The 23,798-nt window shown below is 44.8% G+C and overlaps 1 protein-coding gene across 1 annotated transcript in view; it reads left to right on the top strand.

The window, feature by feature from the left end:
- Nucleotides 1–23,798, top strand: part of ITPK1 (inositol-tetrakisphosphate 1-kinase) — a 161,073-nt gene that overhangs the window by 113,132 nt on the left and 24,143 nt on the right. The window contains exon 4 of the mRNA XM_015427204.1: nt 9,736–9,853. Coding sequence (XP_015282690.1) covers nt 9,736–9,853 — 118 coding nt within the window. The remainder of the gene's footprint in view (nt 1–9,735; nt 9,854–23,798) is intronic.

Genomic DNA, 23,798 nt, shown 5'->3' with positions numbered 1-23,798 from the left:
TATGTGGGGGAAAATATTTTGCATGCAACAGTTTGTTAGTGTGAACAGAACACAGGCATGGCTACTGGTTGGATGTCTCCATGGATAGAGGTAGATGGTTCTTACCGATATTAAAAACCTGAAGTATGGGATACCCATGTAGAACAAACAATAGGGTTTAACTGGCTTGTAAACTTGCTCGTGCTGGTATTTATTTTTTATTTTTTTATTTTTTTATTTATTTTAGAATTTATATCCCGCCCTCCCCTCAAGCGGGCTCAGGGCGGCTTACAAAGAGCAACAAGTGCCCATGCATAAAAACAGTAAAACCAGTCATTATCAACACAAATAAGGGGCTCAGTAAGAAACCGAATAAAATTACAAGATGGTATCAGTCTTTCATAAAGGTGGTGTTGTCCTGTAGTTGGTGTACAACCAGTTGGTATACGGCGCCACGCTAGGGCTGCCAAATGCAGCCGGGAGGCGGGGATTCCCCCGCTTCGGAGCCCCGATTTCCAGCGCGCCGGAATCGGGGCCCGGGGGAAACCCCACCCCCACGTGCGCGTCACCCAGAAGTGACGTCGCACGCTGGGGGCGGGGCCACGCCATTTGAGGGGAAAACTCTTTGTTTTCCCCTCAAACGGCGTGGCCCCGCCCAGTGTGTGACGTCACTTCCGGTGACATCCTGGCGGCGCGCGTGTGCATACAGACACGGCTCCCAAACCAGCAGGAAGAACCCCCGCCAGTAGGAAAAAAAAATTGGGCAACCATACGCCACGCAGTATCCTGGCAGGGACCGTCCCCCCTAGCCCCGTTGTGTCCCACACCGTTTGTGCTTCCCTGCAGACAAGCAAAGGCCAAATCCTCCCTCCAGCCAGGGGAAACAAGAAAGAAGAGAGGCCCCGGGGAACAGCATGTCCCATGAATGTTCATCTCCATCTTGCGGGAAAACGGTGCCCTGGACACCTGGGAAAGGCAGGTCTGATCTCTCCGGTGCTCGCAAGTCCTTCTGGGAAATGTAGTCCCTCAGACAGGCCACGGTCTCGTAGTTTTCCTCCATCACTTCCCAGAAGAGTTTCCTCTGGCCTGGATCCAGCAGAGCCCATTCCTCCTCCGTGAAGAACATGGCGGATGTTCTTCTGAATGACAAAGAGGAGAAGCCCATCTTCTAAAGCCACGCGGCCGCCATTCACCTCCCACTGGGCAGCTGCTGAGAATTCCAACCGGAAGGAACTCTGGCAGGTTGTGTGTTATTTTAACAGGCCTTTGAAGTCTCTCCCCCCATCTAGCAACCTGGTAGATGCTGGAGAAGACTCTAGAGAGTCCCTTGGACTGCAAGGAGATTAAATTAGTCAATCCTAAAAGAAACCAACCCTGACTGTTCCCTGGAAGGCCAGATTATGAAACTGAAGCTCAAATACTTTGGCCACCAAATGAGAAGGGAGCACTCACTGGAGGAGACCGCGATGCTGGGAAAGATTGAAGGTCAAAGAAGAAGGGGATGACAAAGGATGAGATGGTTAGACAATGTTCTTGATGCAGCGAATGTGGGGTTGAGCAAACTCAGGAGGAGGACGGAGAACAGGAGGGCCTGGTGTGATGTGGTCCATGGGGTCGTGAAGAGTTGCGAAATGTGCGACTGAACAACAACAACGGATGAGTTCCAGGGAAACCTGGGGATTCTCACCGAAGCCATCCATAATGACCCGTAAATTTCCCCAAAAGTCAGCTTGTCCCAACTCTCCTGCTTTTCCCCTGCACTGTTCATCTGCGAAAATAATCCTGTGTGACTTAGAACAATTCTCAAAATTCTCTGCAACACATAGGTGTCTGGGGACAGGCCATGGCTCAGTGGTAGAACACCAGCTTTCCATGGAAAAGGTCCCAGGTGCAATCCCTGGTATCTCCAGTTAAAAGGATCAAGTTGTAAGTGATGTGAAATACCTCTGCCTGAAAACCCTGGAGAACTGTTGTTAGTCCTGGTAGACAGTCCTGACTTTGATAGCCCAATGGTCTAATCTCCCTTATATATAAAAGCCGAATGGTGGTGGCACTTCTCTAGAACATTCCATATGCTCCGGAATTGGTTGGCGCCCTGGTGTGTCACTCAGAATCTGTCCCTATCCACTGGCTACATTGCTTGAGTCTCGCCTCCAACATTCTAAACAGTTTGCTGTTCCTCTCCCCCCCCCCATAGCCATGCAGAACACAGAGGTTATTTGCATATGCCTCCTCATTGCCCTTTGCCTCGGAACACAGAAGTCATTTGCATATGCGACTTGATTGGCTTTTGCCTCTAACATTCTAAACAGTTTGCTATTCTGAGGTAAAATGTGTCCAATCTCCAGGTGAGGGCTGGAGATCACTCAGAATTACAACTGCTTTCCAGATGGCAGAGATCAGTTCCCCTGGAGAAAATGGTGGGCTCTGTATCCTTATATGCTGCTGAGGTGGCCCCTGTTTGACAACCAATGTGACGTAGCAGTCAGGGCTTCAGAGCACGGGAGAGGCTGCAGGTGAGTGTGGGGTGGAAAGCTGAAGAGTGAGGGGGAAATAAAGGTAGGTTGATGATTGGCTGGGAAGGAGATAGGGTTGCCAACTCCAGGTGGGAAATTCCTGGAGATGTGAGGGATGGAGCCTGGAGAGGGTGAGGTTTCAGGAGGCATGGGACCTCGGACAAGTACAAAGCCATAGACTCCACCCTCCAAACCAACCATTGCCTTCTGGGGAACCATCGTTGCCAATTTCCAGGTGAGGGCTGGAGATCATTCAAAATTACAACTGTTCTTTAGGTAGCAGAGATCAGTTCCTCTGGAGAAAATGGTGGACTCAGTGTCATTATATCCTGCTGAGGTCGCCACAGCAAATTGACACTGAGTGTCCAAGGCTGGGACACCCACCCAGAGCCTCTTTCTAGAGATCGCTGTATTTATTTCCACAACGGGCCTTTTTCCTAGTTCAGTTATAAGGCAGCTTTACATATGTTTAGGAGTTCCTTGAGAGAAAGGTCCATGTGAAAAGCATTACCTGAAAAATACTGGTTCATTTGATTTTTTTTTAAGTCCAGGATGAAAAGCCCATAATCATACTAAGTATGTTTTTTAACCATTTATTTACAATCACTATTTGTAACCTCAGGTGAGTAGCCCTTTTGGCCTGAAGCAATAGAACGAAGTTTGAGTCCAGTGGCACCTTTATGACCAACAAAGTTTAATCCTGGGTATAAGCTTTTGTGTGTGTGCACTGTTCTATTAAAGGTACCACTGGACTCAAACTTTGTTCTGTTTGTAACCTATTTTCAGTAGCTGCATTTACAAAGCAGTCTGTTGCCTAAAAGCTAACAAAAACCCAGAATTTACAAAGCAGGGTCCGTCTTCCAGATTATAAATTTAGCTGGCAAAGCCTGTCTGTCCTTAAAGGTGTTGAGGGGGTTCACTGTGGTTCACTGTGAGAGTACATACTTTGTATTCTGAAAGGACTCAGGTTCAGTCCTGGGCATCTGTAATCAAAAGGTCCAAGGCAACAGACATTGGGGGGGGGGGGGGCTTTCTCTCGGGACCGGCCGGGGCCCACCATCAGTCAGAACAGACAATATTGTCAGTGGTGGGCAAACTCATTAGTCAAGAGAGCCAAATATCAACAGTACAACGATTGAAATTTATTTTGAGAGCCAAATTTTTTAAACTTAAACTATATAAGTAGGCACATTGTTATTGACTTAATTAGGGTACTCCCAAACTGGCCTTTGCTAAAAATGTCCTCAATCTGATTGAGGTACGTTCGCTGAGGTCGACCCCTTCCAACTCTCCCATCCACACTCGTCTTGTATACTTGTTTCGTCTCCTTTCGTTCATCCTCTCTATACAATGGAGGGAATAGGCCGTCAGCGCCTACGGCAGAAGAGCCACACTCAAGGGGCCAAAGAGCCGCATGTGGCTCCCGAGCCACAGTTTGCCTACCACCGGGCTATATGGATGGATCATTGGTTTGTCTCACCATAAGATGTTCATCCTGCATGGTCCAAGCCAGAAGTACATCATGGGTACCGAAGATAAGACAGTACAAAAATGTGGGCCGGGCAGAGAAGCAGGGCTGTTAAGTGGTTTGTGAATACAGATGAGACAGCACTGGACAGGCCAGCAAGTCACAAATTTGAGAGCAACTCCATTTGTATGCAAGAGTAAACTGGGTACTTACATTTTAATACTTTATAGATGCTTTCCCCGTCCCAGAACTATGTTTTTCTTTCATTACTTACTGTATGCAGTCTAGAGAGCGAGCGTGGTATAGTGGTTATGAGCAGCAGACTCTACTCTGGAGAGCCGGATTTGATTCGCCACTCCTCCCCATGAAGCCTGCTGGGTGACCTTGGGCCAATCACAGTTCTCTCAGAACTCTCTCAGCCTCACCTGTTGTGCCTGTTGTGGGGAGAGGACAGGAAGGTGACTGTAAGCTGCTTTGAGACTCCTTAGGGTAGAGAAAAGCAGGGTATAAAAACCTACTCCTCTTCTTCTATAAACCAGCACTTAAGTTTACTGCTATTCCATCAAATGGAATGTCATGGTATGATGGGCTGTATAGTTTATGCTGCAAAATAGCAGTGAGATCCTTCCCACAAGCGCTAAAACAAACCATCCATAACAGTAGGATCGCTGTTACTCTAAAATCTGTGTGAAAGTAGCTGAGCCAGTAGACATTAACTCGTTGCATAAGGTGGTCGGTATTCCTGACCAGCTTTAACTTTCTAGGCCTAACTGAGAGATACAGAGTTAGAGGAATCCAAGGTCAAGCTAAAAATAAGTAATGCCTTAATATAGCCATTTTAGTTTGCTATTGCTCAAAGGGGCATTTTCCTTGCTTGCATTTTTTAAAAAATAGTTACATATTTCTCTCGGTGAAGTGGTCACATAACCTTTTCATTTTTAGCAAACTGCATGATCCAGGAAGAGCTGTATGTCTCTACTTTTTTCTAAACGGTAGATCATGGCTAAAGAAAGCGTGATCCTAGTAGCACAACAGCTTCTTAGCAAGATGTCTGTTGTTGCTTAACCAGAACTTGCACAATAGTCTTTCTGAATTGCATTTGTAGCATCTTCATAGTTGGTACAATAAGGTCCAAAGGATATAAAAACAGTTGCTTCTTAACTAGTTCTTGAGAATTAACTTTTTTTCCCTTAGTAGATGCTTTTGCATGGTTTGCTTGAAAAGCTAGGTGAATTAATTAATATGCATTTACAAACTGACTTATCATGGAGCATTTTTGGACATACTGTTTGGGGGAATAGAACAACGTTTGAGTCCAGTGGCACCTTGAAGACCAACAAAGTTTAATTCTGGGTATAAGCTTTCATGCGCATGCACGCTTCTTCAGATACTGATGCACCCAAAAGCATATATCCAGAATTAAACTTTGTTCATCTTAAAGGTACCACTGGACTCAAACTTTGTTCTGTTGCTTCAGACCAACACAGCTACCCCATCTGAATCTACCTGTTTGGGGAACAGAAAGATGTTATCCTACTGCTTGAGTCTGGCCGACTGAAGTTCCTGGCGTGTGAGCCCCATGTCGGGACTTATTTACTGCCTCTTTTTCTAGGATCTTATTCTCGCTGGCCTTGTAGAACTCCTCATTTCCTCTACGTATTTAGGGGGCATTTTGCAGATGCCAGTTTTAATGACCCTCTCTGATTAGGAGGAGGAGGAGGAGATTGGATTTATACCCCGCCCTTCACTACCCAAAGGAGTATCAGAGCGGCTTACAAACTCCTTTCCCTTCCCCTCCCCACCCCACAACAGACACCCTGTGAGGTAGGTGGGGCTGAGAGAGCTCTGACAGAAACTGCTCTTTTTCAAGAACAGCTATGCCAGAACTATGGCTTGCCCAAGATCATCCAGCCAGGTGCAAGTGGAGGAGTGGGGAATCAAACCCAGTTCTCCCAGATTAGAGTCCACGCACTTAACCACTACACCAAACTGGCTCTAGTAGAAGAGAGCCAGCCTACAATTATCTTAATACCACACAACCTCTCCTGAAATCTCTCTGGAAGTTACCAGACATCCAGATTTTGAAGCTGTCTTTCTCCCAGGTTGTGTTTTTGAAGGGAAGTGTACTAGAAAGTTAGGCAATATGTCATCATAGGTTCTTCTTCTATACACCCATGCATGCTAATTTTAATGACCTATGAATTGCATGTGGTTGGCTGCTTTTGGTATCTCCAGCAGAAATATGTTCCAAAACAAGATTGACATATGAAGCTGCCTTCCATTGAGTCAGACTGTTGGTCTGTCTAGCTCAGCATTACCTACTCTGACTGGCAGCAACACACCAGGGTCCCTACAAAATCTTGGTAAAAGAACATTTCCCCTAACACTTGCCATCCAGTACCTTCTTTTAACTTTCCGTGGCAGGAATTGATACAGGAATTGATACAAAGCATGTTCTCTGCCTGTGAATCATTGTTGACACAAGTGGTTTAGCTGGTTTTATGCCCAATGCCATTGCTTTGGAGACTCTTGAAATGTCTTGACATTCTTCAAAGAGTACTATTGGCATTTGGTTTGAGCAAAATGGCTGCTGCAAGGTTGAATGAAGACTGACAGCTTGGCAGGGGTCTCTAAGATGCCTCTAAGAACAAGGTTCTTCCTTGATCTGTTCCCATCTGATCTGCAGACTGGAAATGGAATGGGGCAACATCTCTGTGGAACACCAATGCATTCAAAGAGACCGATTTCCCACAGCCACTGCTCTGCGCTCACGCCTCTCTTTGCCCTGATGGTACATTTCAATTTCCCACTCGAAGCCATGCGGCCGCATTTTGATCCACGGCTTTGCCCATGGTTTCATAATAAAAAAATAGGATCACAAAACCGCAGGGGAAATCGGGCAAAGCCGCGGGTCAAAATGCGGCCACGCGGCTTCAAGTGGGAAATTGACACTGTAGTGTATTCAAAGCTGCCTTGAATGCTTGACATGTTGTGAAACATCTAACTGAACTGTAATGTTAAGCTTCATCCTGGGCTAGGATCCAAATCCATCCAATAGTATTGCTAGCCCAGGAAGTAACAAGTTAATCACTTCAAGCAAGCTCCCTGAGCGGGAACTAAGGTGATTGGACCTTATCTCTGCAACCTCATAGGTTGATACTTGTACAGTAGGTGTGGCTACATTAGCCGGGAATGTTTAAAAGCAGGACAGCTGCAATGTAAAGGCTGTTCTGGCTATCCGTGTTGGAGTTGTGTTCGAGTTGAAGAATAAAGTTGTATTCTTGCTGAATCACTCTCCGACTACTTTGTTAAGCGAGCGACTTAACAGACACGTACCATCAGGGCAAAGAGAGGAGCGAGCGCAGAGCAGCGGCTGTGGGAAATCGGTCAGAGTGTTTGACTAAGTTCTTTTATGTTATCTGTAATAATAAAGTTGCTGCATTTCACTCCTTGATAAGCAACTGGGCAGAAGTGGTAGGTATTAAGATGGAATGCATGCTTGCATATTGTGCTACCCCGCACCTTTTAATAGAGTAGCAGGGATTGCTAATGTGATCTATAACCACATGATGTATCCATGTGATTAAATGGAATATAGATGCAGCAGCCTCAGAGGATGATAACTGTTCCTGGTAACCTATGAATGGGGTTTAAATTGTTCCTGGCTTGGTATCTTCTGGTATTCCTGGTGCTGGACAGAGGAGATTGGTAGCAGCAAGAAATAAAGCCTGTGACTGGGAATTTTCCAAGATCTCTGCAGAAGCCACTTGAATGGGAGGAGCCATACCAGATGGTTGTGGCTTTGAGGCAGGCCCAGGATCTACTACTATTGGCTCTGAAGTCCAGAACAATTTTGGCAGAGGAAACTGATCTTCTAGAACTGGTCTCCATTTTCCATGGATGGAGTCTGGCAGATTCACTGTGAGGCCTGGATGGTGAAGAAGGGAAAAGCCAAACGTGCCCTCTCCACTGCAAATTATTGTTGGTCCTCAGATGTAATGGAAAACATTCCAATGGCCTATTCTGTTCCTTCTCTACTACGGTCTCTGTCCCTAACCCCTGGCACACTGTGGCTCTCCTGTGGTGTTCTAGGAACAATCAGACAGGAGTTTCCTTATTGGCTTCCCGCCAGCCAAGCACTTGCTAATGTGTATTACCAAACAAAGGACAATCCTACCCACAAGTCTCTTTGTTGTTTGCCTTGTATTGTGTTAAAGATTAGACAGAAAGAAAAGACACATACGGTGTCTCTGGGTCAGGCTGATCATAAGCCAGGAGCACAGTCTTCCCAAAACGTTTTACATGGAGGTGCGTGCAAATATGATAGGTACATTTGATAAAGGCGAGGAGGTGGTAACAAGGCTAGATAAAACAGTTACACTAGTTAGGAGAGGGCTTACGGAGCAGGACCATCTTTGTGTAGCTGTCAATCAAGAGACCAACAGTGATGCTCCTTAATCAAGGAGGAATACGGGGCATGCAAGCTGCAGGAACATCCCAGAGCTCACTGTCCAAATGACTCCAGTATATTTAAACATTTAAATCACCCCCTTCCTTGCTTGCTTAGCCAAATTTAAGAAGACAAGTTGATATATGGTTGTTTTATGAGTTTGCTTAACAATATGGGTTTCGGATTAATCATTATCGTGATTTGTAGCATGTTGGCAGTCCTAAAACATTACATGATACACTGTGCAATGTACCATGCAAGGCATTGTTTGCCACCTTAGCAGTACGGTTGCTGTGTTCCTTATTTTGTTCAGACACGGGAGTAATTGTAGGGGATGGAAGTGGCGCCATAGTTCAGCATATGTCTTGCATGCAGAAGGTCCCCAGTTTGGGGCCAGGATTTCCATTTAAAACAAAACAAAACAAAAAAACTAGCTTGGGAAGCACAACTGGGAAGCTCCTTCACCTGAGTCCCTGGAGAGCCACTACCTGTTGTCATATACTCTTCTGGGCTAGATGGTCCAGTGATATTGTCCTGTGCTTACAGCAGATGTAGGCACTTGCAATATGGTTGATCCTGCCAGCAGGGTATCATGACCCTCAAGGCATCATACTCTGTTGAGCTATAGAAAACAGCAAGAGTCCAGTAGCACCTTAAAGACTAACAAAATTTGTGGCAGGATATGAGCTTTCGTGAGTCACTGCTTACTTCTTCAGATCGATCATGAGCAGTGACTCACGAAAGCTTACACCCTGCCATAATTTTTTTTAGTCTTTAAGGTGCTACTGGATTCTTGCTTTTTTCTGCTGCTACAAACAGACTAACACGGCTACCCATCTTGTTGAGCTTTAGAGATGGAATTAATTTCAATGCTGCTCAAGCATTTAGCTGTGTTGGAGATTGCCCTAGTAATGGTCTTGAGGATCTTTCATGATTTTATTTTTTTTCTGGGGAGTGCAGTATGTTAATTTGGCCAAGGATTTAAGGAAGACTTTCAAGTGTTTGATCTACTTTGTGTCCATTCAGCATGTAGGGTAGGAGGAGAGAGATATTCCATAGCCCACAGCCTTCCAGTGTTGGAATGTGGTTACCAATCACAGCATCATTAACTTAAGCTGCTGCTTTTCTCAAAATGGCAAGGTGTTTTGGGTAAATTGGCAGGACGCCTGAAATTCAGGTGATATTAGCGCTAGGTAAGCTGAACTTGGTGCATCTTCATTGTTACATGGTATTGTTTCCTTCATATATTCATTGTCCATGTTTCGAACAAATCTGCTGCTTTGTTCCCTAACATTCTGTGCCATATTTCATCTTTCTCTTAGGAGTATATTGATGCTCATCCTGAAACCATAATTCTGGACCCCCTTCCTGCTATCAGGACACTGCTGGATCGATCAAAGTCTTATGAGCTTATTAGACAGATAGAGGCCTATATGCAAGGTAAGCCTCTTGCATTTTCAACTGAGCTTGATGGAATTTATATGTTTAGGGAGGTGGGGAAAGCGTTTGAGGCCTGGTCCAGGAGTTGACTGGTTCTGCCAAAGCAAGTCGCTCATGATTTGGAATAATAGCTACTTTCAGCACATCCAAGTGCGAGGACTTTTGGAAAGGATGAATGGGCCATTCCTGAAGATTGTGGCTTGCATCCTGTGGTGCTGTTCCGGCAGTGCTATAGCAGCTCCTTTGGAGGGGAACACCTTCTCTGTTTGTGGAGTTGGGGAAGGTGATCTTTGCTGATTTCCCCCTTCCTGCTGCAGACTCCCAGTTTCCCCACCACCATGACCACCACCCTGTTCCTTTGGGGCAGCAACCAAAAGGAACATATCAGGGGGGCAAAGAGCTGCAATGACAGGAAGACATCAGGGAAGCCGTCATCTTTTAGCACAACTTTGACTATGCTGCTGAGGATCCTCACCTCATGTCTCTTTTCCAGGCATATTGAGCAGTTCCATGAATGTTTTAAAAGACTAACTTTGTAATTATATTTTATAGTTCACTTAATATTTCCTATTCATACACTGTCAGTAAAACCGATGCTACATTGGTTGCTTTGCTAGAGTGACTTTTCCGTCAGTTTTTCTGCACAGTGAAGGTAGCTGATATCGAGACTGGATTAACCTTAACATTGGTTGCCCAATTCATGGTGGACCCAGCCCTGAATAGGGCCTAGGGAGCTGCCGCTGTTACTGCTTTGGGTATGAATATGTCTCTTGCTATTGGAAGTTGGTCGAGGCAGGAACCAGGCTGAAGAGGAGGATGCTGATGCTTTTAGAGTACTGTCTAGGCACTAGGCTGGCTCATCTTGCAGGGGTGTGTGAGCCAGACCAGTTGGTGCCAAATAAATTAAAACATTCCCCAAAACTAAAGAGGCAAGCAGATACAACTCCATAAAGGACAGGAATATACTTCTGCATTTCCACTCATGTTTTCATTTATTTGGCACCAAATTGGTCGTCTATTACTAATACTAGAATTTCAAGAGGTATTCTCTCATTACAAAAATCCTACAACTAATAGTAGGAGGCAGGAGAAGAGCTTTTAATTGACAGTTCATAACCTTGCTGTAACATTTACATATTTATTGCATGATTTCTTCATTTTCAAAGTGGGATGAAGTTTACCCGTCTGACTGCAAAGGCATTTAAGGGAGGAGGATCTATACCTACCCATGCCTTTTTAGTGTGTCCTGGCAGCGTTAATGGTTTGAGATCTGAATTACCCATTACTTTCTTTGTCTTCTTGATGAGACTGTTATAAAGTAATTTCATTACTTGAGAAGGTAAAGGTAGATGAGGCATGCATTCTTGAATCACAAAGTATATAGCTTTAGTAGTTGGTGTTTGAAATATTTAAATTTGTTTGTTTTGATGTTGTCTATCAGCACTGCAGGAAGAGCCAAATGCTAATTGCTGGTTTGGAACGTCTAGCAAGCGTCTAATAGCAATTTGTGTTCAGTGCAGCAGAGTTTTCTTCTGGGGAGCATCTTCCAAATCCCCTTTTTTGTTGGCATGTTTGTTACTTTGAGACTCTCCTTGACATCCTTTTATGCAAATAGGCTTGTGGAACACTGCAGTCAAGCGTTCATCATTTTGCCAGAGAACTGGATACACATCAAGATATTTTCATAAAATACCATCCATTCAGATACCTCAGCTGAAGGAAACATATTCTTTGTGCTCCCTTGCAAATCAGTTCAAGGCTGGCTAGGTTTACAGAATAATTGTACAGAAAAATTCAGCCTAGATATTTTTAAAGATTGGTCTTCCAGGATAGTAGCAATATTCTTCTGTTTTGGTGAAAGGAGGAGGAGGAGGAGATTGTATTTATACCCTGCCTTTCACTACCCAGAGGAGTCTCAGAGCGGCTCACAAACTCCTTTCCCTTCCCCTTCCCCTCCCCACAACAGACACCCTGTGAGGTAGGTGGGGCTGAGAGAGCTCTGACAGAAACTGCTCTTTTCCAAGAACAGCTGTGCCAGAACTATGGCTTGCCCAAAGTCATCCAGCAGGTGCAAGTGGAGGAGTCGGGAATCAAACCCCGTTCTCCCAGATTAGAGTCCACGCACTTAACCACTACACCAAACTGGCATAGAGAGTTAGTCTTTAAGGTAGCACATTTACAAGGTAAACTGTGGCATAAAATTTTCTGATCTGAATCCTGTTTTTATGGGTCAGCTGAAGTCAGCTATAAGCCACAGAAGGTCATATTATTAAAAAGTGATTATTTTAATATTAAACAGAGTACGGATGTCATGTTGGTTCCACTATCTCACATGGTGTCTGTTGTGGGGAGGGGAAGGGAAAGGAGTTTGTAAGATGCTCTGAGACTCCAAGTGAAGGGCAGGGTATAAATCCAATCTCCTCCTCCTCCTCCTTCTGTTATCTATGCTGGGCAGACTGTACAAAGAATGCAGTTTGGGTTTGTTAACTCTTGGGGGGGAGAATTTTGCCCATTGACTTCACTTATAAGATGATAAACTGGTGTGTGTGTGTTAGCTAGTGTGTCATTATTGAGCATGTAGTTTTGGGTCTTCACTACATATTCTACCATGCAGAACGTTTATGTAGGGCAAAGATGGCACTGAAGGTGGATAGGATAGTACCATTAATGGCTGCTGGCCATTGTGTGTAAAGGGAACCTCCATACAGAGAAGCAGAAGATCTCAGTAGACAGCATCAGGGGAAGCCCTGTGCCCTGTTGGTTAACCTCCTAGGGAAACTGGTTGGAAACTGTGTGGGTCAGGATTAGGGCTGCCAGCTCCAGGTTGGGAAATACCTGGAGATTTGGGGGGTGGAGCCTGAGGAGGGCGGGGTTTGGGACATAATGTCAGTCACAAGCTCTGGCACAGCTGTCCTTGAAAAAGAGCAGTTTGTGTCAGAGTTCTCTCAGCCCCACCCACCTCACAGGGTGTCTGTTGTGGGGAGGGGAAGGGAAAGGAGTTTGTAAGCTACTCTGAGACTCCAAGTGAAAGGCAGGGTATAAATCCCTTCTCTTCTCTTTTTTTCTTTGTGGTTTTTTTTTTTTTTAATCTCCATTTGCTCAGCTGGATGGATCAGGTCCCTGGTTTCTGATTCAGATTAGCGTCATAAAATGCTTCGTTCCTCCTCACACGCACAGAATCCTGGGGTCACTTTGTATGTGCTGGAACAGTAGCTGACAAACCAGTTTTCGTGTTTGCCCTTACTTCAGGAGCGGGAAGTTGCCATGTATTCGGCCTTTAGATAAAGTTTTGTGACAGCACAAGAAGCTGGCGTATCTGGATCTGATGTAAGACCCATACCTCCCTTTTAACAAAGGGGAGGAGACTCTCCAGTAGACAGTGTCCGGTCCCAGAGACCATTATCTCAAATAGGGTAGAGCCAAGGGGCAGGCCAGTATATTTAAATATCCAAAGCAACTCTGTGGTATTTTTCTTGAAACACCAAAATGAGGTTCATTGAAGGAAAACAAGAACAAACATAAAAAAAAAAATGAGTGCAAAAGGGTTGCCCTAACTAAAACTATTTAGGTTAGGGGAAAGGTGATTGTTGTTTACCATAGCATCCTAGTCAGTGAGTCTTGTGTCCCAGCCTGGGACATAATTTCAAAGCAAGTATGTAGAACAAGAAAACAAGAGACCCCCCAGATACCCAGCATGCCCCTTTCATTTATTTGATTTTTATCACATTGGTGATGCTTCCATTGAGCTCCAGGTGCCGAACTAGGTGTGAGAGAGTAACAACCTTATTCTCTCCACAGCAAAACAAGATATGTTAGGCTGAAAAAATTATGCAGTGAGTTTAACGGCTGGCAAGGAAGGATTTGCACTTTGGTTTCGTTTCAGTCAATCCAATACACCACGCTAACTCCTCTGACTCATACAGTCCTTTCTTTTTGGACCTGATGAGTTAATGACCACACAGTCATGCGGTTTCTTGAAATCTGTCGTGTGGTTCATTTAACAAAGTTTAAGAGGCTAGCAGAGTCATGCTAATAAGGACGGAGCGGGAAATACCCCCTTAAAGTAATTTACACTCAAGTCTCTGCCTTGGGTAAATTCATAGTTATCTGACAGGATGGAATAGCTTATTCCAGTGGCTCCCACCTTACTGAGACTGAGGGCACTTCTGGAACTTTTAACAACTTGTATCAGCTGCCACAGAGGCAGCTGTTTCTGAATGGGCAGACATGCAGGCAATGGATCATTGCCTCTTCTGAAGTATTTCCTGTTCCAGAGAGGTGGGGAAAAGCTCAGGTTGGCTTTTTGCACTGCAGAAGGAAGGGGCCACCGGAAAACACATTGGTGGTCATCATGTTGGGGAGCACAGGCTGAGGCAAACAGCAACAAAGCTGCAAACAATCTGTTGCCTTTATTGGTACTGCTCTGTAGTTTGTGTATGTGTGTGTGTTTTATTTTGTCTTGGAAAATGAGCTACTGTCCTATCTTTCATGATCACTTAGCAGTTCCTTTATTTTTCATTGGATGGTCGCAAACCTGTGAACATCAGTTCTTTTGAGGATTTGAGGGGCCTGCTGGGTGACCTTGGGCCAGTCACATTTTTCTCAGAACTCTCTCAGCCTCACCTACCTCACAAGGTGCCTGTTTGAGGGGATGTATATCCTGACCAAAATAGTGATTTGAGGGGATGTATATCCTGGCCAAAATAGTGATTTGAGGGAATGTATATCCTGGCCAAAATAGTGATTTGGGGTTTTAGTATGGTCAAGTCCATGCCGCAGCCAAAATTCTTGCAATTATGTGGAAGATTATCTTTACGCTTAGGAATGTGGCTACCGTAGAGACATGTTGCCACAAGAATTCATTCCCACTTACCAAAACACGATCTAAAGAATTCTATTGCCTGATTAATTCCAGGGTATTACTCAGTTCTTTTACATAATGGTCTCTGGTGCAGTTTAAGATTCTCGTCTACAATCTTTGAGAAGCCTCCAGGGAAGAATTATAAAATCCTTATACCTGAAAGGTAAATGTAACTTGTTACAGCTGCATGCAAAGTTATCATTTAGACGTTTCAGGTTTTTCATGCCTCTTGCTTTTGTGGTATCACAGCTGTTCTCAGTGTGGTGTTGCTAGTTGAGGAATTAATGCTTATAACACCTTAGATTTGTCTACGTATTAATTGAGGTTTCTAATATGCTGGAGATGAATCACAGTTTTTTAAAAATTATTATAAAAGTTGAAGCTATAAGCAGGCTAGCAGTGCCATCCTAATAAGCAAAGTTACATCTTTCTACGCCCACAGAAGTCAGAGGATTTAGAAGGATGTAACTTTGCTTAGGATGGCACTGTAGGCATCTTTGACAAGATTTAAAATGGACAAGCTTACATTCTGAAAGAGACACATGCACTCAAGAGTCCTGAGTCTAAGGAACTGAGGCAAGATAGAAATATTTTAATAAAACAAGAAAGGTTTGCATACAGGAAGCAAGGCCTGGGCAGACAGAGACAAGTATCTGCTACTCTGCCTATGTAACCAAAAATTAGTTCTTTAAATGTCGCCAAATCTAGGATCTTCCAAGGGCCAACCCCCAGAGGTTTTGTTTTGTTTTGCTTTTTGTTTCCTTTTTTACATTTTACTGAGAAACAGTAACATTTACCACAAACAGAAATATGTCTGTATATATAAACACGAAGGGTTATCCTGTAAATCTTAAGTGTTAAATGATTCATCAGTATGAAACATACTTCAGGCTAGGCTTGCCAGATCTCCCACTATAGCCTGGTTATGTGACTGGAGCAGACATAATGCCCAACACCACGACATCTAGCTCTGCCCCTAAAACTCCCAAAGTCACAGCTCAGTTTCTCAAATATATGGAAGGGAATCAAACTGGCTATTCTGTTTAAAGAATTTTTTTTTTGGTGGGGAGTGACTGTGACTCATGAATGTTGTTAGCCTTTAAGGTGGTGCCGCTGAATTTTTGTTCCATTTTGCAAGTGAAGACTAACATGGCTACCCCTTCGCAATCACCAGCTCTGGCCAGGCTTAGATTGCACCTCTGGCTGCAAACTGCTGGGGGAAAATGGTCATGGAGAAAAGTTGTCCGGGCCAGCTTTTCTTCCATCATGGCACTCTTATTGAAGCTCTACTTGACAGGGTCCAAGGTCCCTCTGAAGAACAGTACGAGAACCCCTGTTCTCCAAACATTAACCTATACCGGTGTCCGTTGCTCCTGTTTATTGATTTATTGCACTGGACAGCGAGGGATTCAGTCCCACTTTGTTTTCCCAGGGAGAACTGCTTGCTTGATCCGTGCTATGACTCAAGTACATTCTTAGATACTCCAGTCACTGCCTTAGGCTGTCATTAGCCAGCACTAGGGTTGTATACGAAAAAGCAAGTGAAAATGGGATGGAATTACCTAGAATGCTGTGTTTTACCTGTAGCTATCTTCACACAGTTGATTAGATCCAAAATGACATTTCTGGACTACGTCAAAGAGAATTTAGGGCTTTTTGAGACAGCAGGATAACATTTAAAGAATACTTGCCTGTTGCATTTGACCTCTTGCTTTCTTTTGTGCATCTCTTTCCTACTCTGTTCCATCCAAATTTGGATACAGGGCCTGTAAAACAGGAGAGGAGCACATGTTCTTTGGAAAATTTTCACTGCTGTCTGAGAACCCCTCTGCTACCTCTCTTACTACATTAATTGCACTGCCATTCTTTCGGCCAAGATTAGTCCATAGCGGACTTTGTTCGTGGATGTATTTACAGTGCTATCCAAAGCAGAGTTGCCCCTTTCTAAGTTCATTAAAGTCTCTGGGTTTATAAGGATGTAACTCTTCTTAGGACTGCACTCTTAGTCGGTTGCTGTCTCAGTTAACTGTTTAGGGGGGGGGATCATTATTGCATTGCTCGGCAGCTGGAACTTGAGTTCTTTCTTAGCCATCCCTCTTCCAATAGCTAAAATGGCATGGTTTGAAGTACATGTGAAGCTGCCTTATACTGAATCAAATCCTTGGTCCGTCAAGGTCAGTATTGCCCACTCAGACTGGCAGCAGCTCTCCCAGGGCTTCAGGCTGAGGTCTTCCACATCACATCATCTCCTTTTAACCAGAGATGCTGGGGATTGAACCTGGGACCTTCTGCACACAAAGCAGAAGCTCTTCCGCTCAGCCACGGCCCCTGCCCCAAGTGGACCCCATTCATCTCAATGGGTGCTTTTAGTGAACTGTGTCCAGGATCAAAAGAGGTGCTTATTGCACTTCCACTTGCAGCTAGTTTTGCCTTCTGGCTGCAACTCCCTCAGGTTCTGGATAGTCGCCCATCTTTCAGGTTCATCTTTTGGGGAAATTACATGTATATATTTCAACTAATAGCCAAGGCAGAAGGAACAGTTGCCCCAGACTCTTAATCGTGCAGGGGCTTTTGGTCAGTGCCAACAATGTTTTGTTCAACACAGATGTTGGAACTCTTGATTCTCTGACATTTTGGCTGCCTGACTGACCACCTGTTTGGGTGCCAAATCTAATCTACTTTGGCAAGCTTTCAGCAGGGCATGCAGTAATTTCCAGCTCTTTTCTGGAAGATAATACCCCTGCCATTAACAATCGTGCAATAGAGCCAGATTCACCAGAAGCTTCCATTGCTGTGCATGCTGTTCAAGATAGGGAGCTTCTGTCAGGAATGATGCTGGGGATCTTTGTTGTTGTTCTTCAGTCGCACAGTCGAGTCTGACTCTTTGCGATCCCGTGGACCACATCACGCCAGGCCCTCCTGTCTTCTGTCGTGCTCCAGAGTTTGCTTAATTTGATGTTCGTTGCCTCAATAACACTGTCTAACCATCTCATCCTTTGCCGTCCCCCTCTTCTCCAGTGAGGGCTCCCTTCTCATTTGGTGGCCAAAGTATTTGAGCTTCAGCATCAGTATCTGGCCTTCCAGGGAACAGTCAGGGTTGATTTCTTTTAGGATTGACTGATTTGATCTCTGTGCAGTCCAGGGGACTCTCAAGAGTCGTCTCCAGCACCATAATTCAAAAGATCTTATGCACTGATAAAGTTGTTGTTCTTCACTGGTGGATCCCAACAGCCCCCCCTCCCCCCCAATCTCTTAGATAATTTTGCATCCAAATTGAAAGGCCAAAATAAAGCCCCTCATGCTGACTCGGAGTTCTTCCGGAGGTTTTTTTTAGTGTCCCTGATGTAAAAAAAAATGACACTTCCTGGGATCCACTGCCAAAAGCAACTGTTTCTCATTGAGTGGTATCCTATCTTAAGCTGGAGGGTAACTTCCTGTAGCCTAGGGACCCTTCCCCTAGCTTAAGTGGCGCTTTCTACATCAGAAGAGCTGAGGAAGTAGGAGGAAGGCTTCAGACTTCGCTTAGTGGTGTGGCAGGATACAGGGCATTGTTCCGGTGATGAATCTAATCCATCAACTCACTGGGGTTGCCGGGTCCTCCCTGACCACCAGTGGGGGGTGGGGAGTAGGGTTGCCACCAGCTCCAGGTTGAGATTTCCGGTTTATGGCGACACGCTGGCGGACGCATCTCCCGGACCTCCCGGGGATGTGATCTGCGCACCAGCGGAAAGGAGGGGGGGCGACGGGTCGCTACCCCCCCAGAGCTTTGGCAAAAGGCTCCTAGCCATGGGGCTTTTGAGGGGTGGCTTCTTCGCCAGCGTGATGCTGGGGAATTGAGGTGCTCCTCCACCCCGAGATGAGCTGTAATTCTGAGAGATCCCTAGACTCACCTGGAGGCCGGCATCCCTGCTGTATCTGATGAAGGGAGCTTTGACTATCAAAAGCTTATACCCTGGAAATATTGTTGGTCTTGAAGGCGCTACTAGAGTCTAATCTTTCTCTTCCCCATTACTACTCTTATACAGTCAGCATTGTGGCTCTTTCCACAGCGCAAGAAGGCAGGTCCTAGCCCCAAGAAGGTTATAGTCCAAAATCAGACAGAATTTAAAGAACAAACAGAAAATAAGGGAGGTAGAAGCATGGTCTAAAGAGGGGAAGAATATCCTTTCATTTCAGCTATGCGGGCTTAGTTTTTGTAGGGGATAGAAGGTCACAGCAGAGGTTTCATGGAAGCCTTGGGTATTTGGGCATTTAATCTTCCTTTGCCCTCTTATACTGTAATTATTTTTATGTAAGGGAAAATGTAATTTTGTATGCCTAGCATTTGTTAAATCAGATTCTAGGCCCGGGAGGGATTTATTTTTGAGGCAGGTAACATGGTTTATAATGTTGTTTCTAAATTGGGAATCCCTTCATTCCCCCCCCCCCCCCAGGTTTTTGGTATGGGGCTGAATCTTTACTGGCCAGAGTGACCAAGAAAGGTCATGTCTTGTTTCCAAAGCAATGCTGGTTTGTTTTTAGATTTGCTACTTATTCTTATTTATTTACCAACACAAAAAGTTTCCATAGGCACAACTCTGTCAGATGGCTGACCAGATAACATCAAGGCTGTTGTTTTCTGTAAATTTATGCTACCCTTTCTCCTCTCCTCCTCCTCCCCCCTTGGGTTCTCCCTGTGTCTATTTATGAGCCAGAACCAAATAAAGCTCCTCTTTGCCGGTCGGTGTTTCACTAGAGTAGTTCACGTGATCTGGAAATAATACATGGGAAACAGAAGATACAAACGGATGTAAAGTTGTGCTGTCTTGTCTTACATCTTTGATTTGGTGCCCATTTTGTTGCCTTTAAAACAGCCTTTTAGTGCTGTGTAGGTTTTGTTAAATGGAGGGGGGGGGACAGAACACAATCCACATAATACCTTTTATTAGGAACAGTAAAGGTAAAAGTTTCCCTTGCTCGAAAGCCAGTCGAATCCGACTCTAGGGGGTGGTGCTCATCTCCATTTCCAAGCCAAAGAGCCAGTGCTGTCCTAAGACTTTTTCCATGCTCTTGTGGCCGGCATGACTAAACACCGAGGCACATGGAACTTGCTTTCTAATTGCTAGGTTGGCAGGAGCTGGGGCTGGAGACGGGAGCTCACTCCGTCACATGGCACTTGGTGTTAGGAACAACCGAATGACAAATAGTAGCATGCAAGCTTTCAAGTTCACCAGGGCTCTTCCTCAGGCTGGATGTTCCACCCCAAAAAAAATGTTTTAAAAGAGAAAGGAGAATTTCTCAGGATATGTACCCCAGAGAGCACAACGGTCAGGGGCCCAACATCGTTTGACTATTCCGGGCCCCAAGGATGCAAGACTCTCCAGGACCAGGACCAGAGCCTTTTTTGTGGCGGCTCCCTACTGGTGGAACAAGCTCCCGGAGGAGATCAGGGCCCTGCGGGACCTTTTACAATTCCGCAGGGCCTGTAAGACGGAGCTCTTCCGCCAGGCTTTTAAATAGGAGCCGCCACTATTGTTACCATCAATGATCCTATTGAACTTCCGGATCCTAGGTCTGGCCCAGTTGTATCGCTAGGCCCATCGGCTTGAGGGATGATGATCGGACGAACAACGTGGATTTAGATCTGGAAAGCATGCCATCTAATCCTTAGTATTGCGAGCATTTTATTGCTAATTGTTAACTTACGTAATGAATGAGTATGGGTTTTATGTAGTTTTAAATTTTTATGGCTATGCCAATTAGGTACATTGTACCGCTTTGTTAGCCGCCCTGAGCCTGTTCGCCGGATGGGCGGGGTATAAATATAATAAATAAATAAATAAAAGTCCTGGTCAAGCCTACGTTGTGTGGTAGGTGCAGAGCTGTTTCAAATGGTACTGGTTTCAAGTTATGCCCATCTCTTTTGGGCAAGAAACAATACATCAACTGAATGTCATAGGCCAGTGGTCCCCCGCCTTTTTGAGCCCGTGGGTACTTTTTAAATTCTCATACAGTTTGGTAGGCATGGCTACAAAATGGCTGCCACAGGAGGCAGAGCCAACTACAACATGGCTGCTGCAACTTACCTGCAGTTCGCACAAGGTGAAGATCCTTGTACTACACTGACAGCTGCAGCCAACGCAACATTTTAAAAGATCTGTACAGCCAATCAAATCTCCAGTGGCTAATCAGAAACCATGATAGAAGAAGAAGAAGAGATTGGATTTATACCCCGCCCTTCACTACCCAAAGGTGTCTCAGAGCGGCTTACAAACTCCCTTCTCTTCCCCTCCCCACAACAGACACCCTGTGAGGTAGGTGGGGCTGAGAGAGCTCTTGACAGAAACCGCTCTCTTTCAAGAACAGCTGTGCCAGAGTTACAGAATGACAAAAACACACAAATCTTGGCATTTCTTTGGAAACTCTTGCTTATTCTTTAAAAGCCTTGGTCACGGGTAGGTGGAGCCTGTGGAAGTATGTTGCTCCAAATTTAGCATTGAAGCCTTTTGTTCAGATTCAGATTCAGATAATGAAAATGAGTTGGTGTCAGCCAGGCGAGGATTCAGATTATGTGCCACATCAAGCTCTGAGTAAAGGGAGGAATTGCCAGTCTAAGCAGCAAGCCTTTGCGCAGAAATAAGGTAGAGAAGGTTATTTAGTATGCAGGGCTGCCAACAGAGTGCAGGAAGTGTTGGTACAAAATTCCTGGGCCCAAGTCAGATTGAGGGCCCCGTGAAGCTGGAATCCTCCAACTGCATTTGTTTTACTTTTAGTGCAATTTTGCACTGCAGCTGCTAGGGGAGCACACCAGGCAGAGCAGAGCAAACAGACTTCCTGGAGGGGTGGTGTTTGCTATCCTTTTTTAGCAGCAGTTTTTAAAGAGAGCTGTCCATGGCTGCAGATTTTTAAACTATGAGGCTGAAGTGGTTTGTTATGATATTCTTTTTGGGTCAGGGGCACAGGGGGCTCAGGTGAACTATGTCTGGGGGCCCATGGGAGCTCTCGGCAGCACTGCCGGTAAGGGCTTCATTGAGTAAAACTGAATCAGCCTTGCAGTTTGTGTACTCTCGCTTGCAGTTTTTTGCCCTTGCCAAAGTCTTGCCATGCTGTGTTTCATTCTGAAGACCTTGTACCCTTGACATGGCAGAAGGTGGGTCTGATGTTCTCATGACTGGCCTGCCTGAAGAGGTCAGGAAGGCTCCCACGTTTCTCTCATTCCACAACCTATCAGGAGGGCATTTATTTAATGATAATAGGGCAATACTACAAAGAAGGGACTGATTTGACTGATTTGATCAGTCAATCCTAAAAGAAATCAACCCTGACTGTTCCCTGGAAGGCCAGATAATGAAACTGAAGCTCAAATACTTTGGCCACCAAATGAGAAGGGAGCACTCCCTGGAGAAGACCCTGATGCTGGGAAAGACTGAAGGTCAAAGAAGACGGGGACGGCAAAGGATGAGATGGTTAGACAGCGTCATAGATGCAACGGACATGAAATTGAGCAAACTTCAGAGGACAGCGGAGGACAGGAAGGCCTGGCGGGGTTTGGTCCATGGGGTCGCGAAGAGTCTGACTCGACTGTGCAACTGAACAACAACAAAGAAGGGGTTCAGAAAGGCACTTCAGAAAAAGAAAGGGACCGTTGATTATACAACTGTGTATAGGACATATCTTTGTGCTGTATGTACTTTCCTGCTGTCACTGCATTACTGTCCACTGATGAATACCATTTTTCTTTATTGTATCTGCACTCCGTATCACGTCTAATGTTTTGTGATTGCATCTAGTTATACTGTGTAATCTGCTTTGAGTCTCAATGGGAAGGGGGAACTATGAATATAGTAAATAAAAATAAATTTACTAGAGGATGTGTTCTGTTCCTCTAGTGAAGATTGTCCTCTGGGACATTGTTCTGTATTGCTCTAATAAGGTACAAGAAGGATGGTTTAAGAGATTGCGGTGATATCTCCAGCTGAAAGATGTCTTGTTAAATATCCCATTTCACATAGAATTCTGAGTCTGTGTTTTAGTTTGAAGACAAGATGTAGGTGCCCGGGGTTAGTTATATCTGAGAATCTTAAGTTTTGTTTGTTTGTTTTTCTTTTTAAATTGGAAATAAACACAGATAGCTAAAGCAAGAGATCTCATGCCCCGTGTTTCAGGAGAAGAGTAAAAGAACCTTCCTAGATATGTAAGTTGAGGTATGTTTAGCCTGAAGAGGAGATGACTGAGAGGTGATATGAAAGCCATCTTCAGGTATTAGAAAGGCTGTCATATCTAGGATGGAGTGGAGTTGTTTTCTGTTGCCCCAGAAGGTCGTGCAAGAACCGATGGATTGAAATTAAATCAAAATAGTTTTCAGCTAAACATTAGCAAGAGCTTCCTGAGCAGTTCCTTAGTGGAATAGGTTTCTTCTGGAGATGGTGGGCTCTTCTTCTTTGAAGGTTTTTAAGCAGAGGCTAAGTGGTCATCTGACAGCAATGCTGATTCTGTGAATTAAGCAGACCGTGAAATGGGTGGCAGGAAAGGATGAGCCGGCAATCACAGTCCTTTCTAACATGCCCAGAGTAATGCTGATCACCCTTTGCGGTCAGGAAGGAATTTTCCTCCAGGCCAGATTGCCCAGTGATCCTGCAGGTTTTTGCCTTCTTCTAGGCCTAAAGAAGGGATAATTGGGGGAGAGGGGAGGTAGTTGCGAATTTCCTACGTTGTGCAGGGTGTTGGATTAGATGACCCTGGAGGTCCTTTCCATCTCTATTTTCTATGTTTTTATGTATTTAAAAGTCTGTCTGTTTAAATTCTGTACTTGAAAAGGCCCGTCCATCAAAAGATGGTTTAGTAGGTCTTGGGATCTTTGCCTGTTCAGCGAGAATAAACACAACAATACTGGGGAGAATAAACAGCTATTTGAGCCTGTGCTTTTTAGGAATGTAAGAAGTGGACAGAAGACAATTACTTGTTCAGTGGGTATTGGCTGGAATTCCCCCGCCTTACTTCTCCAATTGGTTGGCTTCAAAGGGGCATCCCCCTCATTTTCAGTACAAAAAAGTGAAGCTCTTAATCATGTTCTTCTTAAGCAGAAACACACAATCCAAGCAGAGG

This window comes from Gekko japonicus, unplaced genomic scaffold, assembly GCF_001447785.1.
Source record: "Gekko japonicus isolate JY-2015 unplaced genomic scaffold, Gekko_japonicus_V1.1 scaffold256, whole genome shotgun sequence".
NCBI classification, from domain to species: Eukaryota; Metazoa; Chordata; class Lepidosauria; order Squamata; family Gekkonidae; genus Gekko; species Gekko japonicus.
This window is presented reverse-complemented; position numbering and strand designations above follow the sequence as displayed.